We start from the raw sequence: 15,304 nt of genomic DNA, 5'->3' as shown, positions 1-15,304 counted from the left end.
ACTTTTAGATGAGAAATGTACTTTTTAAAGTGTGAAGACAGCATCCATTTCAGAACCACTGAACTACACAACTTTTAGATGAGAAATTTACTTTTTAAAGTGTGAAGACAGCATCCATTTCAGAACCACTGAACTACAGATACACCTTAAGAAATAGGGATACTAAAGAGTGATCAACACAAAAAGCTGCCTGTATCACACATGCAGAATACAGTTTTCTGTGCCCAGTTATCATGCATATAAATGTGGGTGCAGTTACATTTGGGTTTCATCATGAGAGCAGTCCCCATACTCACCTGTAGGAGGAGTAGAGGAAACAGCAGGGGGAGTTGGAGAGGTGAAACCATCAGCAGGGGGTTGAGCTCCTGCAGCAGCGTCTGGGGTGGTTGAGGAGGAGGGGGCAGTAGCAGGAGTATGAGGGACAGGGGCAGGTGTGGAGGTAACAGGGATGGGAGGAGTGCCAGCTGAGCCAGCAGGGGCTATGTGGAAAGAGGAAGATGTGAAGTTAATACGGTAATCATGTTAGCCAGGATTAGAAAGGAAGCTCAGTGTTAGGCATTTAGTAAAGAGAATAGTACTACCATCATTCATTGTGGAGGATGAAAATCATGCACAGGAAAAGGTGTTTAGCATTTTTGAACAGAAAACAAAGTATGTCTGAAGATCTACAGTACAGGATACTATGTAACATCAAATAGTTGGAGGTGCAACATGATATTTATTCAGGAGAGGAAATGTTGTAATCAAAAATCAATAAAATTAGCCAGGTTGCTCCTATTTGATATATGTACATAACTATCCCAAATATGGGTTTTTTTGCTTTGCCACACACGAATTATCTTTCTGGTGTTTCTGTACATGTGAAACCAGAGAGAAACTTACACATTTGTTTGCATTCTGAATTTGTTGATAGGAACTGAATGGGCCAAGCAAAATAAATTCAAAAAACAGGAAAGCAAAATCTGAATAAGAAATGTTATAAAACGCTAGTATAAATATAAATTCCATTGGTCCATAAGTTCCATTGACAAAATGCAAAGGTTGAAACTGTGGAGTATTTGTTTGTGAAGCTGATATTTATCCACTGGACTTGGTCTTACCTGGAAAAACACTTGGAGGAGATGGAGTAGGTACAGCAATTGGGACCCCCACACTGCCACTTCCACTATTCTCGCGACTGCTGCTTCGACTACTGGGATGACTGCCTCCACTACTCCCACTGCTACTACAAGAATCAAAAACGCAAAGTTAATACCAGAAGTGAAAAAAGCAGTCATGTAAAAATGTATACGCTAGATGCATACTGACCTATAATAAGCTCTTCAAACTTTCTGCATTCAAAACAGCCCTATAAAAGGAAATCTTTCGGCGGCAAACATTCATTGTTGGCAAAAGCACTCAAATAACATGGATAAAGTAATTTTTCACTATCCTGTAAAGGCTATGTTTAAATCTTAACAGACCATTCTCAAAGCTCCAGTTAAGACCAACATGTTATGAATGTGACTGGCATGCTTTAGAGAGAATGGCTACATAGGATTTGCAGAGGGCAGTCACTTTTGAAGCAAACAGCCACATACATTCCCATAGATGACCACACACCACACTAAAGCAGTGAATCGATCACACAAGGCGCAGTAAAGGTACAATTTGGCACCACCCACCAGTCATTTGCCCTGTGTGCCAGATGGACTGTCTGGGCCTGGAAGTTAAATTAAACCAAAAAAAGTGAGAATATAGAACAAAAAAAATAATTTGTGTAAATTTAGACTTCAAGCAGGTGCCTACACAATGTGCAGGTAAGCATCATTAAGATGTCATCACAAAATTGCACAAAAAAGTTAGAAAGATGCAAACCAAGATGCAAGAGGAGGCCACTATCTGACTCCAGAGCGTCAAGCCCGGTACCCAAGTAACCTATGAATGGTAACAATGTTTCTGTTATAATAGGGAAATGGTGGATATACACTCTGACTCCTTTACAAGTATTATAAAAAATATCCTTTTGTCGAGTAATTTAGTTGTAAAATGTGGTTTTATTTAATAGAACATACTCCTGTTTTACACACACGTGGTCAAAGGTTCTCCTCTATCAAGGTGTCAAGAGACTCATAAGGATTCTAAGGCTATACCCCAATGGGACCAGTGTCCAGAGATTTCCTTGCTTTATTTCTTCTTTTGCTTTGTGGGTTCTCCCTCGCTTGCTGACTGCTTGTGTTGTGAATGTATAAATTCTATATAAAATGGTTCAATATAATTCGAAGGATATTAGGGCAATATCCTTTATAAATCGATGTATATATATTGGACCCATGTATAATTTTGGATTTTATTGAATGAATGTTTTTGATTGCTATTTATGTATTTTTATTAGGGCTGAAACAACGAATCGATAAAATCGATAATCGATAACGGAAATCGTTGTCGACGATTTCCGTTATCGATTAATCGAGTGATCGATTCGTTGTTGGCTCCTTTTACTTACCTCCGCGAGCGTTCCCTGCTTCCGCTACACGCTCTGCACTGCGTGACGGATGTGACGCGTTCCGGAGGTAAGTATTCTTCATGTCTGTGCGAATCGCTCTGTGCGAGTGGCTCCGTTCGCACAGAGCGATTCGCGGGGGTGGGGGTGGGGGTGGGGTTTCAGGGGATGCAGGGCAGAGTGGGGGTGGGGGGGCAGGCCAGGGTAGGAGACTGAGTGCAGGGCAGAGTGGGGGTGGGGATGCAGGGCAGGGTGTGAGTGTGGGGGCAGGGCAGGAGACTGGGTGCAGGGCAGAGTGGGGGTGGGGGTGCAGGGCAGAGTGGGAGACTGGGTGCAGGGCAGAGTGGGGGTGTGGATGCAGGGCAGGGTGTGAGTGTGGGTGCAGGGCAGAGTGGGTGCAGGGTGTGAGTGTGGGGGCAGGGCAGAATGTGGGGGCAGGGCTGGGTGCAGGGCAGAGCTGGAGACTGGGTGCAGGGGCACAGTGCAAAGTGCTGGGTGCAAAGTGCCAGGGCTGGGTGCAAAGTGCCAGGGCTGGGTGCAAAGTTCTGGGTGCAAAGTGCCAGGGCTGGGTGCAAAGTGCTGAGTGCAAAGTGCCAGGGCAAAGTGCTGAGTGCTGGGTGCAAAGTGCCAGGGCTGGGTGCAAAGTGCCAGGGCTGGGTGCAAAGTGCCAGGGCTGGGTGCAAAGTGCCGGGTGCAAAGTGCTGGGTGCAAAGTGCGAGGGGTGGGGCAAAGTGCTGGGTGCAAAGTGCTGGGTGCAAAGTGCCAGGGCTGGGGCAAAGTTTCTTGAACAGTAATAGTCCACCTCTTTTCAGAATGTTTGGGGTTATTTTGTTTCATAAATATTGTGTTTGGGTTTTTGTACTTTGAAAATATTGTTTTTTTATTACATCATAACAAAATAACAGAATGTTAATGTAAATTTTAAGTTGTTTTTTAACATCCAGTTCATTAAATTATTTTAAATAAACTAAAAATTTGCATATTGTTTTTTTTTATCCGATTAATCGAAAAAATAATCGGCCAACTAATCGATTATTAAAATAATCGTTAGTTGCAGCCCTAATTTTTATATATGAAAAATGTGGGCCCACAACTCCACAAGGTGCAGAAACACAGCTTAAAAATAAATACTAACCTAGTATTAAGCAAAGCTGCACTACTAAGGCACTACTGGTGACAAAAGACTTATTTAATATATTAACTAATTTATTAACAAATATATTCATTAATAAATATATATATATATATTATAAATATTTGTTATAATATAGGATATTATATTCAGCCTTCAAAACAGTTTCTGTGGGGATTTTTGCCCATTCATCCAGTAGAGGGTTTGTGAGGTCAGGCACCGATGTTGGACGAGTAGGCTTGGCTAGCAAACTCCATTCCAGTTCATCCCAAAGGTGTTGGGGTTGAGGTCTGGGCTCTTTGAGGGCCAGTCAAGTTCTTCTGCAACAAACTCATCCAACCATGTCTTTATGGACCCATGTGCAATGGGGCAAAGTTATGTTGGAACCTTCCTCAAATTGTGCCACAAAGTTGAAAGAATACACTTGTCTAAGATGTCTTTGTGTACTGTAGCATTAACATTACCCTTCACTGGAACTGGGAAGGGGGCTGCAGGAACAAACACACCTTACGTGTTTCAAGCTAAATAGCTCTTAATTATAGGACTATGATTATGAGCTGTTCAGTTGCTTGAAACATGCACCGTGTCTTTGTATCTTTCTGCCTCTGTCTCCTTCCCCCAGAATTCCTGTCTTGTTTATGGATTAAGTACATTTTTTGTGGTCTAGGTTTCATATGAAGACTTGAAAAAGCTATCTGCATGGAGGAGACGCCGGCTGCTGGCCTAGTCATACACAAGCAACTTGGATAAATAAATAATTACTACTTTTATGCTCAATCGATTGTAGAAGGATATACACATGTTTAAGCAGTAAGCACCAGGTAGCACTCACCTGATTTCCAGATAGTAAAGTGTGGTTCATCACTACAGAGTGCAATTGCGATGTGCTTTACACTCTGGCTGTCGTTTGCCATTGTGCATAGTGATCTTTGGCTTGTGTACACCTGCTTGGCCATGGAAACCCGTTTCATGAAGCTCCTGAGGTACAGTGCTTGTGCTGATATTACTTCCAGAGGCATTTTGAAACTCTATAGTGAGTGACACTAAATAGGACAGGTGTTTTTTTACAAGCTACACACCAGCACTCTGGGCCCCATGGTCTACTGTTTTCTGGCTTAGCTATTGTTATTCCTAGATGCTTCCTCTACACAACAGGGCAGATCTAGCAGGGCAGAAACTTGGGGCAAAGGTGGCGGCCTATAACTATGAGCTCCTCTGTACGACCCGTTCTACTGCCAATGTTTGTTTATGCAGATAGTTGCCTATATGCTTGACTATATATACCCGTTAGCAAAGGGCATGGCCAAAACACCTAAACTCAATAATTGGGAGGGATGTCCACATACTACTTTTGGTCATATAGTATATGTTTACTTCAATAAAATATTGCCAATTATGTTGATGTAATACTTTTCTTATACAGTATAGTAACAAGCAGCAATCAGAACATTAGCAGTTTTTAATAATATACATTAAAATGTTTGTCTTTTGTAAGGCCAAACCAAGATATTCTTGTAGTATTTCTGAAATGTATACAGGACAAAGAAAAAAGTTGATGAAAGTTCTCAAAGTTCTCACTGGAAAGTTACTCGATTCTAAATGACCCAAATCTGGCATGCATAGAATATTGTTACAGTTCAAAAATAAGATCACAATCCCTGCGTTTATTTAAGGAAATTCATTATGTATTTTCTGCTCATCTGAAGCTGGAGAATGAAACCTTACATTTGTGCCCATTATAAAGTCAAAGTAGAGACACCATAACTCATTTATTTCTAAAGACCCCCTCATATTACTCCCTTTGTGTAGATTTACTGTTGACAAAGACGTTTTCCCCAAGTCTAACATGTCTTTGAAGCAATTTAAAATAAGCACTTTTTGGCATGGGTAATTACATGATAGATAATATAATATTTGAAGGTATAGACCTTGTTTTTTTTACTGAGAATCCCATGTGAGACTAAGAGAGGTCAATGCATTACTTACCAATCAAATATCTAAATACTTACTTTAAAAATAAATAGATATTTTGCATTTTTTGTCACTGCCTACATATATGCATGTATACTCTTTAATGCGTCAGTATGTTTGTTCAGTAAAAGTGGGGGCAGGGAGAGATAGTTCTTTTTGTACTAAGACGACAGGACAATGTAGTTAAACAGATGAAGAGCTTCCATAATGTGAGGATACACGCATGTAACTGGAGTTCCTATGGAGAACTATTTGTGCCCTCAAATTCTTACATTAAAGAAAGTCATGCAGAATTAAGGAGGGTATTGCCTTCATGAACAGATAGGTAAAAGGGAAGTTATGTTTTCCTTTTTAGTGATGACGCTTGTTTCATTTAATAGCATGGTTTGTCACATTGTGGACCCCTTTTCAATTACTAACAAAAAAATAAACATGTACACAAGTAACCCAACTGCATACAAACATACAAGAAACATTTTCAGGACCAAAATAACATGCTCAGCAATGTTAGACAAAGACCAGTTTGAAAACAATTCACACTTTGGCATGTAGTTCTTACCAAAATGTAAAGACTCTGAAGAAATCTTAGCAAAATAAATAAAAAAACACAATGATATGCCATCCACAATACAATTAATTAGAAACAGGCAGTTGCATTATACTCCCTGATGCTCTGTAGTAGTGAAGGAGTTTGTTAGCAAAATGAATAAGCTACTGATATCCATTATCAAATGAAAATTAAAAATGCATACAAAGCAGGGGAAATAGCATAAAAAAGAGGGTTAAGCAATGAAGATATCAACAAAAATATATTTATAACTTAGTAAACTCTAGTAGAGCAGTGCTCTTCTAAAAAGGCAGGACATTACTGTAAAGGCGTCTTAAAATATGATTGCACAGTGACGGACAACATTTTGAGCATTTCATAGAGATGACGTAATGATGATCATAAGTGGGTTTTTTTTGTTTTGTTTTTTAGCTACACATCCAGTAAAAGAAAATGTTGCTTTGGTCCAACTTCTGATATAAATGCAGCTCATTTTCACTGCACACACTCACTGAAATGTATGGCTCCACAATGCCCAATGGTAGAGTTCTAAAATCTCATGTTTTGTCATTAGGTGCCAACCACTGTTTGGCATGTACGCTAAAAAAGAATACCTGTATGTGCGGTTCCTCTGGTTGACTGAAGCTGTTCTAACAGGGCTCTGTTGCTGTGACTGAGCCATGTTACGTGTGGGGCTTGGTACATAGTCATTTGGTACCACAGGGGGACGCACAGGTTCCAATGTGCGATAGGGTGAGTGTCGCCTTCAAGAAAAACAAAATAAAATATAAAAGAAAAATGAACTTCCAAGTGATAGCCCTGAGCCTGGGACTTAAGGACAAAAGTTTCTTGAAGACTTAACCCTGTTGCCTTAACCTTGGGTTGGTTTTAATTTGAATTGTAAAAAGTAGCAGTTTGTAGAAAGCTTAAAAATTCAATGGAAAAGAAAACACGACTGAAAGCACTTGTGATTTGATATGTTTCAACCCCTTCACTGCTAAACACTTTGCAGAGCATTGGTTGAGAACAGAGACAACACTTAGTTCGGATGTCTACAAAACAAAAGCCTTTGAAGAAATTACCTGCTGCAATAAGAAGTTTCCTAAACATATGGAATTGCTGCATGTGTTTTTAGCTGAATGCAATCTCAACATTTCCCCCAAACAAATACCTTTGTTCCTATATGCTACACTTTGAAATATGCTTTAGCCAGCATGAAGTCCCAAGCGTATACCTACAGACTGCAGGGTAATTAAAAAGATATATCTTTATTGTTCAAGTTTCCTTTCCCTAAAAATGCTTATATAATTACAATAACTATAACACTTTGTAGGGATTACTCTTTGTGGCAAGGGGTGTTTTCTGCATAAATATGAATTCTTTAGAGTCCACATTAGTGTAGTTCTAGAGTAGGGCAGCAACAACTAATCGATAAAATCGATTGCCAACGAATTTCATTATCAATTAGTTGAATCGATTTTTATCTTTTATAAAGTGAGGGTTTTTTCAGAGCAAACACTCTGAAAAATACCCCCTGTTTTATAGTCCGTTTAAGTGACTCACAGCAGCTCCAACTTACAGTTCCTCCCTGCAGTCACTGCCGATTGGCCCACCCACTTTCTTTTTTCCAGTCCCTCCCTGCAGTCACTGCCGATTGGCTGCAAGGAGGGACAGGGAGAAAGAAAGGGGTGGGACCAAAGTGCCAATTGGCCCAGCCCATTTTATATACCGTCGACATGGCTCAAGAACTCATCTAACTGGTGAGTATAAAAATATTTGGGCTGCTGAAAGTTAGGGGCATTTATAGTTAATGAGGTGTTTAGGGTTAATTTAGGGGCAGTTATAGTTAGTGGGGTGTTTAGGGTTAATTGTGGTTGATGGGGTCTTCAGGGCTAATTTAGGGACAGTTGTGGTTGGTTGGGTGTTTAGGGTTAATTTATGGGCAGTTGTGGTTGATGGGGTCTTCAGGATTAATTTAGGGGCAGTTATGGTTAATGGGGTCTTCTCTTCAGGGTTAATTTAATGCTGAGGACTGAGGGTTAATTTAATTAAATAAAGTTATCTTAAGGTGCAGTTAGAGGTAAAGGGGGGGGGCAAACTGAGGGGAATCTAAATCCTGGGGTCAGTGAAGATTAACCCTGTAATTATTTATAAAAGTATTGTGTCAGTGAACGAGTCTGCAAACCTATGAGTGCACTATGGCGTATCAGGGGGGTATATGGCATACCTTGGGAGGACGGAGTGACATATCTGGGGGTATAAGGCATATAGGTTATATAAGGCATATGAGGGGAGGGCAGTGTAGCATGTCTGGGAGGCAGTGTAGCATGTCTGGGAGGCAGTGTGGCATGTCTGGGGGTATGTGGCATTTCTGGGAGGCAGTGTGGCAAGCCGGGCTCAAATGTGCATAACTGGGGGGGCAGGTTGGGAAATAAAAACAAATGCATTTTTATCAAAGTTTTTTATTCTGCTGTTTGTTTTTTACATCCTACTTTAATTTATTAAATTTTAAATAAATAAAAAATTTACATTTTTTTAGCCGATTAATCGGAAAAATAATGTGCCAACTAATAGATTATGAAAATAATCGTTAGTTGCAGCCCTATTCTAGAGATTCATACAATAAGGCATTAGACTAAGAGCATCATTGCGTACAAATGAAAGCAGGCAAGCAGGTCTTTCCTTCTCAGCTTTTACACACATAACAGTGAATGGCTAAAAAGAAAGGCATGCACATGAAACATGGACATACAGAACTAAGAAAACATGGACACACAGAACTAATATTTGAAGTGAGCTCTGACCGTGGGACAGTCATGAAGGCACAAGGTATTTAGGCAACTAGTCCAAATGATGTTCAGGTTGATGTAGGTTTTCCTTTTTTTTTTATCCTTTCCAAGAAATAAAAAGCACACTTACCCAAGAGTTCCTTTGCCAGTCACTGGTGGACTAGGTGGCTTCTGCGTGGGAGGAGTGGTACGCGGCAACCCTCCCATCTTCATATTCTGTGTACTGACCTAGATGTAAGGAAAATAGCGATACATGGTACAAACAGCTATTAAACGTGCAAAGAAATAAGGTAAAATCATGCATTACCGGCAGTTTCTTGTAAACAAAACAATTGGTTGTGCTTAAAGGGCTTTGGAAGAGATGAACTATAAAATTACCAAAAAAAATAAAAAATAGGGAAATCTTCAAAGATTCTTTGCTGCCAAATATACTAGAAACATTGGGGTTTATAATGTAGTTTTATAATTTACATGGAAAACATAGACATATTTTTCCATTTGGTCACTGAACAAATTATGGTTAGATCTTAAGAAAATGCATGCCAACAACGTTCTAGATGCTATTGTGTGTTTAGCCAAGCATAGTTCTGTCTATGACTAAACACACAAAATAAGTTCACATTTGTCCACTGGCATCAGCTCTCGTGGAAGACTTAATACACAATCTCATTTTCACACTCCAGGCATTTAACTATGAGAGGCCATATTATTACTAAGGAAAGTAAATTAAACTTTTATACATATTTTCCTAGCTACATAAAATTGAACACTACCAAAAAAGAGTGAAACAGATTAAATTATGCAGTATATAGCATGCATGGCAAGCACAAAATGTATTCCACATTTACAACAAACATCGGGCCTGGTCCAAGGTACATCTTTATACATAAGACACAAGGAATTGACAAAGGAGACAGAGGTGTTCAGGGTAGATAACCTGATTCTATATGCAGTGTTACAAATATATTCCCTACTTGCAGTCCATTCATGGTAGCGTTCTCCTCTGTCCTTGGTATTATTCCTGGGAGATTTATTTAAAGATCTGACTATGCATTATACAAAGCAGAACAAAAGGAACAGTCAGGTCAACAAATAAGGATATGCCTGTTCCTTGAACTAAAAGGCCAAAGTAATGCACAGAAGACCCAACAACACTTCTTGACTAAGGTCAGCAGTCTGCAGAAAAATAAACAAGCAATATTCTAATGAGTAAATTGAGCTGACCAAACGTACTAGATCTAGCCTCCAAATGACAGAACACTGCATATAGAATAAAAAGAATATTACACAAGGTTGAGCTCAAATCATTCTGGATAAGCTTATTAGAGAATAGTCACATATATTTCAGGAAATGTAGAATATATATAATTCAGGTTCATGTAATATTACATTGTGTGAAACAGATTATCCTTTTTTAAAACTGCACAAAACAATATATATGAAGTGTAATTTTACGTGTAGCTCTCCGTGTGTAACATTCTACTATAAATGAAGAGAGAAAGTAATCCCTAATAGTCTTACCTTGAATCTAAGCAACCACTTAATGCATAAATGGAGCAAACAAAGTAGAAGAAAGGGCATTGAAAAAGTTAGTTTGACCTTTGTAAAAACGAGCAGAAATAAAATGAAATTAAAAAAAAAACCATTGACATTGCTAGATTTATGAGAATAAATTATGTGTTAACGACTAAGCACTGTGAATTACAATTCGTTGAGACCAAGAAATAACTTCAAACACTACAAGGAACAGTTCAACATTCGTTTAAATATTCATTAACAAGGATGTCTTGGTTGAGATCTTGGACAAGGTCGGAAAGTCAGTCTGGGCTACTGTAAACAGTTTAATTTCAACATAAAGCGAAGGCAAAAAGTAAACAAAACAGGCTTAATTTTAATCTGGAGTGGCATGAGTCCATATAATAGAGTTAAGTCCGGGAATCTGGACAATGACACAATTTTCATAATTCTAGCTCTGTACACCACCACAATGGATTTGAAATGAAACCGAGATGCAACTGAAGTGCAGACTTTCAGCTTCAATTCAACGGATTGAACAAAAATATTGTACTAAATGTTTGGGAATTGCAACCATTTTCATACACAGTCCCATTATTTCAGGGGCTCAAATCAACAGAATCAAATAAAATGTTCATTTTTAATACCGTGCTTACGTATTTAAAAGTAATGCAGGTATATATTGGTGGATCCAATAGTACAGATATACATTTAACTGTTAATACAGTATAACAATAGTAAAACAGAGCATTGTTCAAAGGATAAAGTAATCAGAAACAAAAAGGTCAGTTTTATGCAAGAAAATATTTATTTTCCAATATGGCAGTGGATAAATGGAACAGCTTCTAGTAGAACTAGAAGATGAGAATACAGCGATAGAATTAAACAAAGATGAATGAGATTGGCATACGTCTGTCCTAAGTATAGGACAAGACCAGGTGTGATCTGAGGTACAAATAAAAAGAGCAGACTAGACTAGCTCCATTCTGCCAAATTCTATGTTTCTTCGAGTTGCATCCTACAGATGTTTCTACATTTTTACACGATAGTCTTGAAATTCCATCTAATAATGGGTAGCATTATGGATTTAAATAGTGCACATCAGTCAACCGTATGCTGCCAAGCAAACTTGTCGAATAAGATTTGGACAAATTTAAAGTTTAACGAAATTTGCAAATTTTCTTAATTAGTATGAATATCTGAAAACATGGGGTACTGAAAACAAAACAAAAAAAAAAAATCAGGGAGCTGCGAATTTTCGTTTGGATTTTCTCTCAGTCACTCACTCTCAATGTCTTCCTATTCAGACAACTGCTTCCGTGTGCCTGTCTACTTTTCCGCAGCTTTGCTTCTCGACTCTTCTTGTTCTTCTAAGAAGCGTTTCCACAAAATGGTGGAGCCTCCAAGCACTCCCTCAATTGAAGGAATGGGGGAGAAGCTGTCAGGTCATTTCATCCAAAATCATCACACAAAAAGTGAACTTTCAACCTGACCAGCTCCGATTTTCATGAAATTCGGTAGGATGGCAGAGGACATGAAGTAATGTATATATGCAAATTTTAGCGCTTAGTTATGCTGGGTATTCAAAAATACAACATTTTCACATACAAGCTCAAAAAAAAAAAAATTAAATCTAACTTTGCTTCTAATTAAGCTAGAATCTTCATATTGGGAACCACTTATTTTGAAGCTAAGGAAGCTATTAAAATAAATTTACATATTGATTTTTTTATTTCAATATCACATGATATGACCTTTAGCCTTGAATATCTAAAAATCCAATTGTTATGGGGGGGAATGTTATACGGTTTAAATGCATTCAATCTTTAGTATAAGCTTTATTTTGGGATGGCTTTGGGTACAGGAGAATAATAAAATAATAATAAAGCATATCTCACATGCAATGAAATACATTAGCATTTATTTAGGAAATTACTGTATCAGAGAATGAAATATGTCCTCTGTAACTGGGGAAAGTAAGTGCCTACTTCTCTGCAGTGCTTCTTTTGAGCGTTAACTGTCCGCAGCAGTAAATGTGTAAGTTCACCTTGTTGCAGTACCTGGATCTACCTTAATGAGAACTTGGTTTAAAAAGCGTTCAATATGTCAGGCTGGTGAGGATACACATATGATGGGGATGGGCCATTGGGTTGTAGGAAATTGATCAAAACCTCCTGCGACATTCCATTCACATTCATGACACAACCTAACCACGATCATCATAGATGCATGTTACAAAACCTATTTCTTCCAAAGACTATTTGTCATGTGGGATGTTTGTTTTCTGCACTTTACTAGTTGTTCCTGTAGAAAACTGCTTTATTAATTCATTCCTTGTTTCCGGTCTGAAAGCATGAATTGTCTAAGTTCCAATTACTGACCTAGCTTCTTCATGTCGCCTGTGTAGAAACTCCTCGTTCTCCATTATTTCTTGTTAACACATATATGCAAAAGTTAATGTTCTTGATATTGTCTTTTGCCCGGTTGAACTTTCTTGGAGTCATAATTTGATCCGTGTAGATCAGGGCTCGACAAATCCCAGGCGCCAGGTCGCCATGGCGACTCAGAATTTTGTCCTGGCGCCTAGGTGTTTGTCAGCCTGTGATCGCGGGGGCGCTGCTGCTGCTGTCTGCCCAGGAGTCTGGACAGACAGCACAGCCACTCAGAGCCCGCCCCCGAGCCTGTGATCACTCCCACGGAGTGATTCTGTAGGCTGAAACCACAGGCAGCTTCAGGAAAGGGGGTTGAGTGTTGCCTGATCGCTCCATGAGAGCGAAAGTGCAGCGTTAACCCCTTCAATGCCACGATCGGGGCATTTTAGGGGTTAATTCCCGTTTTGGACAGGGCTCTGCTACTGGTGGTCTGCCTGGAAGCACAGGCAGGCCAGCAACAGCAAAAACGAGCCCCCACAAGCCCTTTGATGACTCCTGTAGACATGGAAGCCTACAGCATTCATCAGAGACTCCCCCCTGCAATGGCTGGTCTATAGACCAGCAATTGCGTCCCAGTTGCCAGAGGCAGCTTCAGGGACAGGGGGAGAGGGTTCTTCCGTCTCCACATGAGCGTGGAGAGCAGCCCCAACCCTCCCCTGCTGCCTGATCGCTCCCTGAGAGCGACAGTGCAGCGTTAACCCCTTCAATGCCACAATTGTGTATGACACATTCGTGGCATTGCAGGGGTTAACATTTGTCCCCAAAAGCTTGTGGGGACTAAATATCAGTCAATGCTGTGCTCCAATGGAACATCAGCATTGAAAGCGTTAAAAAAAAACAAAAAAAAAAGACACTGACCTGAAAGTCCAGGGTGCTTCCAGGTCAAATGCTGTGAGTTTAGTAGGTGGGCTGATGATGATCAGATCACTCCTGACCAACTGTTAGTTTTAAAAAAAAATCCTGGCTCCTAACTTTTTTAGCTGGCGCCTAGATTCACAACACATTTGTCAAGCCCTGGTGTAGATGTTCGATGCGGATAGCCTCTTCACTGTTCCTCCAAATCCATCACATTAGTTCTTGCCATGAGATGTGGCAAGGAAGTGCCACCCAAAATGGCACTTTGTGGCGTACAAAGTTGAAAAGTTGTTCCTGTTTTTGTATTGGACTGCACACCCATCTGAGAAACACATCTTAGATACATTTTGCAAGTATTCTTTTAAAAGTTGAATGAGATGCTGTTTGAAATGTATGTACACTAAGGTATTGAATTGTGTTGCAAACAGTCTCAAATCACTAAGTTTGTACATACCAAATTCCCTACTGAAGTTTCTCTCTAATAAATTGCAAGTGGATGAACTGCAGCTTGGGCATAAACCCTGCACCTGGTCTTGTAGTAGGGAAGATTAATTTTCTGCAAAGTCATACAACAAAATTATTTCACCATTCTCTATATCATCTTTCAGGCATTTAAAACAGGATTGCTGATTAACTTAGAAATGAATAACTCAAATGGACTTTCAGTGGACTTGACAAGTGTCTCATTTGTGCCATATAGCGGTGGTAAGTGGATAGATGAATATCTTGTTCTTCCATTAGTTTGTTTAATTTGCACCCTTTCATTGCTACACACTTTATCAACTAATCACTACTTACACATGCCACTACTTACACCAGTCCCTTGCACCACCTGTAGGCATGCGCCGAAATGAAAATTCCGGATCCGTTTCCGAAATCGAAAATTATTTTGGCCGTTTCTTTTATTTCGGCATTTTCCACCGATTTGTCGGTGCATCCTTAACCAACTGCCCACACCACGAGACTGAGCAGTACAGAAACAGAGAACCACAGAGCGCTAAAATTCTGCATACATAAGTTACTTCACGTCCTCCACCATCCCGCAAAGTTTCATGAGAGGTTGGGAGCTGTGACGATTTGGCATGGAATGGACCTGTCCCTGTGGGGCATCCCATGGCTCAGTCCTTGCAGAAATATTTCAAGAGGCCAGGATAATGCAAAGAAAAAGAAGCGATTCTGCACCTCTTTCTCCTCAAATCCATCTGCATTTTTCTAGCCTCTTGAGGTAGATCCGCTAATGTGCAGAGCCAAGGAACACCTCATGGGGACAGCCTCTCCCTCAAGGGTGTCAGAGGGTACACTGTTTTGCAGAAGCACTCCAGGAGGACTGGACAACGCAGAAGATACCAGAGAGAAGCGGACCAAGAAAGAATACAGAAGACATAAGAAGTGATAACAATTTTGTTTCCGAACTGAAAAGCTCTTAAGAATTTCATCCGAACTGAAATGGAAGGAAACAGAATTTCCCAAAGAAAATGAAAAATTTGTCCGAAATGTGTTTTGTCCATGTGCAGAAGTCTACTGTGTCATATGTTTGTATCCAATGCAGAATTCTCTCCCCCTCCCTCTTTTAAACACACA

At 39.7% G+C, this 15,304-nt stretch overlaps 1 protein-coding gene across 49 annotated transcripts in view; it reads right to left on the bottom strand.

The window, feature by feature from the left end:
* Positions 1–15,304, bottom strand: part of LOC149287578 (abl interactor 2) — a 66,737-nt gene that overhangs the window by 14,947 nt on the left and 36,486 nt on the right. For 8 of the 49 annotated variants that reach the window (XM_089492708.1, XM_089492710.1, XM_089492719.1 and 5 more), the window contains 3 exons: positions 9,052–9,149; positions 6,747–6,896; positions 1,101–1,225 (listed from right to left, as the gene is read on the bottom strand). In XM_089492708.1, coding sequence (XP_089348834.1) covers positions 1,101–1,225; positions 6,747–6,896; positions 9,052–9,149 — 373 coding nt within the window. Of the gene's footprint in view, positions 1–296; positions 480–1,085; positions 1,226–6,746; positions 6,897–9,051; positions 9,150–10,442; positions 10,461–12,813; positions 12,822–15,304 lie in introns of all 49 variants that reach the window. The other 41 variants (XM_089492724.1, XM_089492726.1, XM_089492736.1 and 38 more) reach the window with 15 other exon arrangements.

Source organism: Sceloporus occidentalis, unplaced genomic scaffold, assembly GCF_023333645.1.
Source record: "Sceloporus occidentalis isolate IW3139 unplaced genomic scaffold, rSceOcc1.0.p SCAF_59, whole genome shotgun sequence".
Lineage (NCBI taxonomy): Eukaryota > Metazoa > Chordata > Lepidosauria > Squamata > Phrynosomatidae > Sceloporus > Sceloporus occidentalis.
Note: the sequence above shows the minus strand (reverse complement) of the source record. Positions and strands in the feature narration are given on the sequence as shown.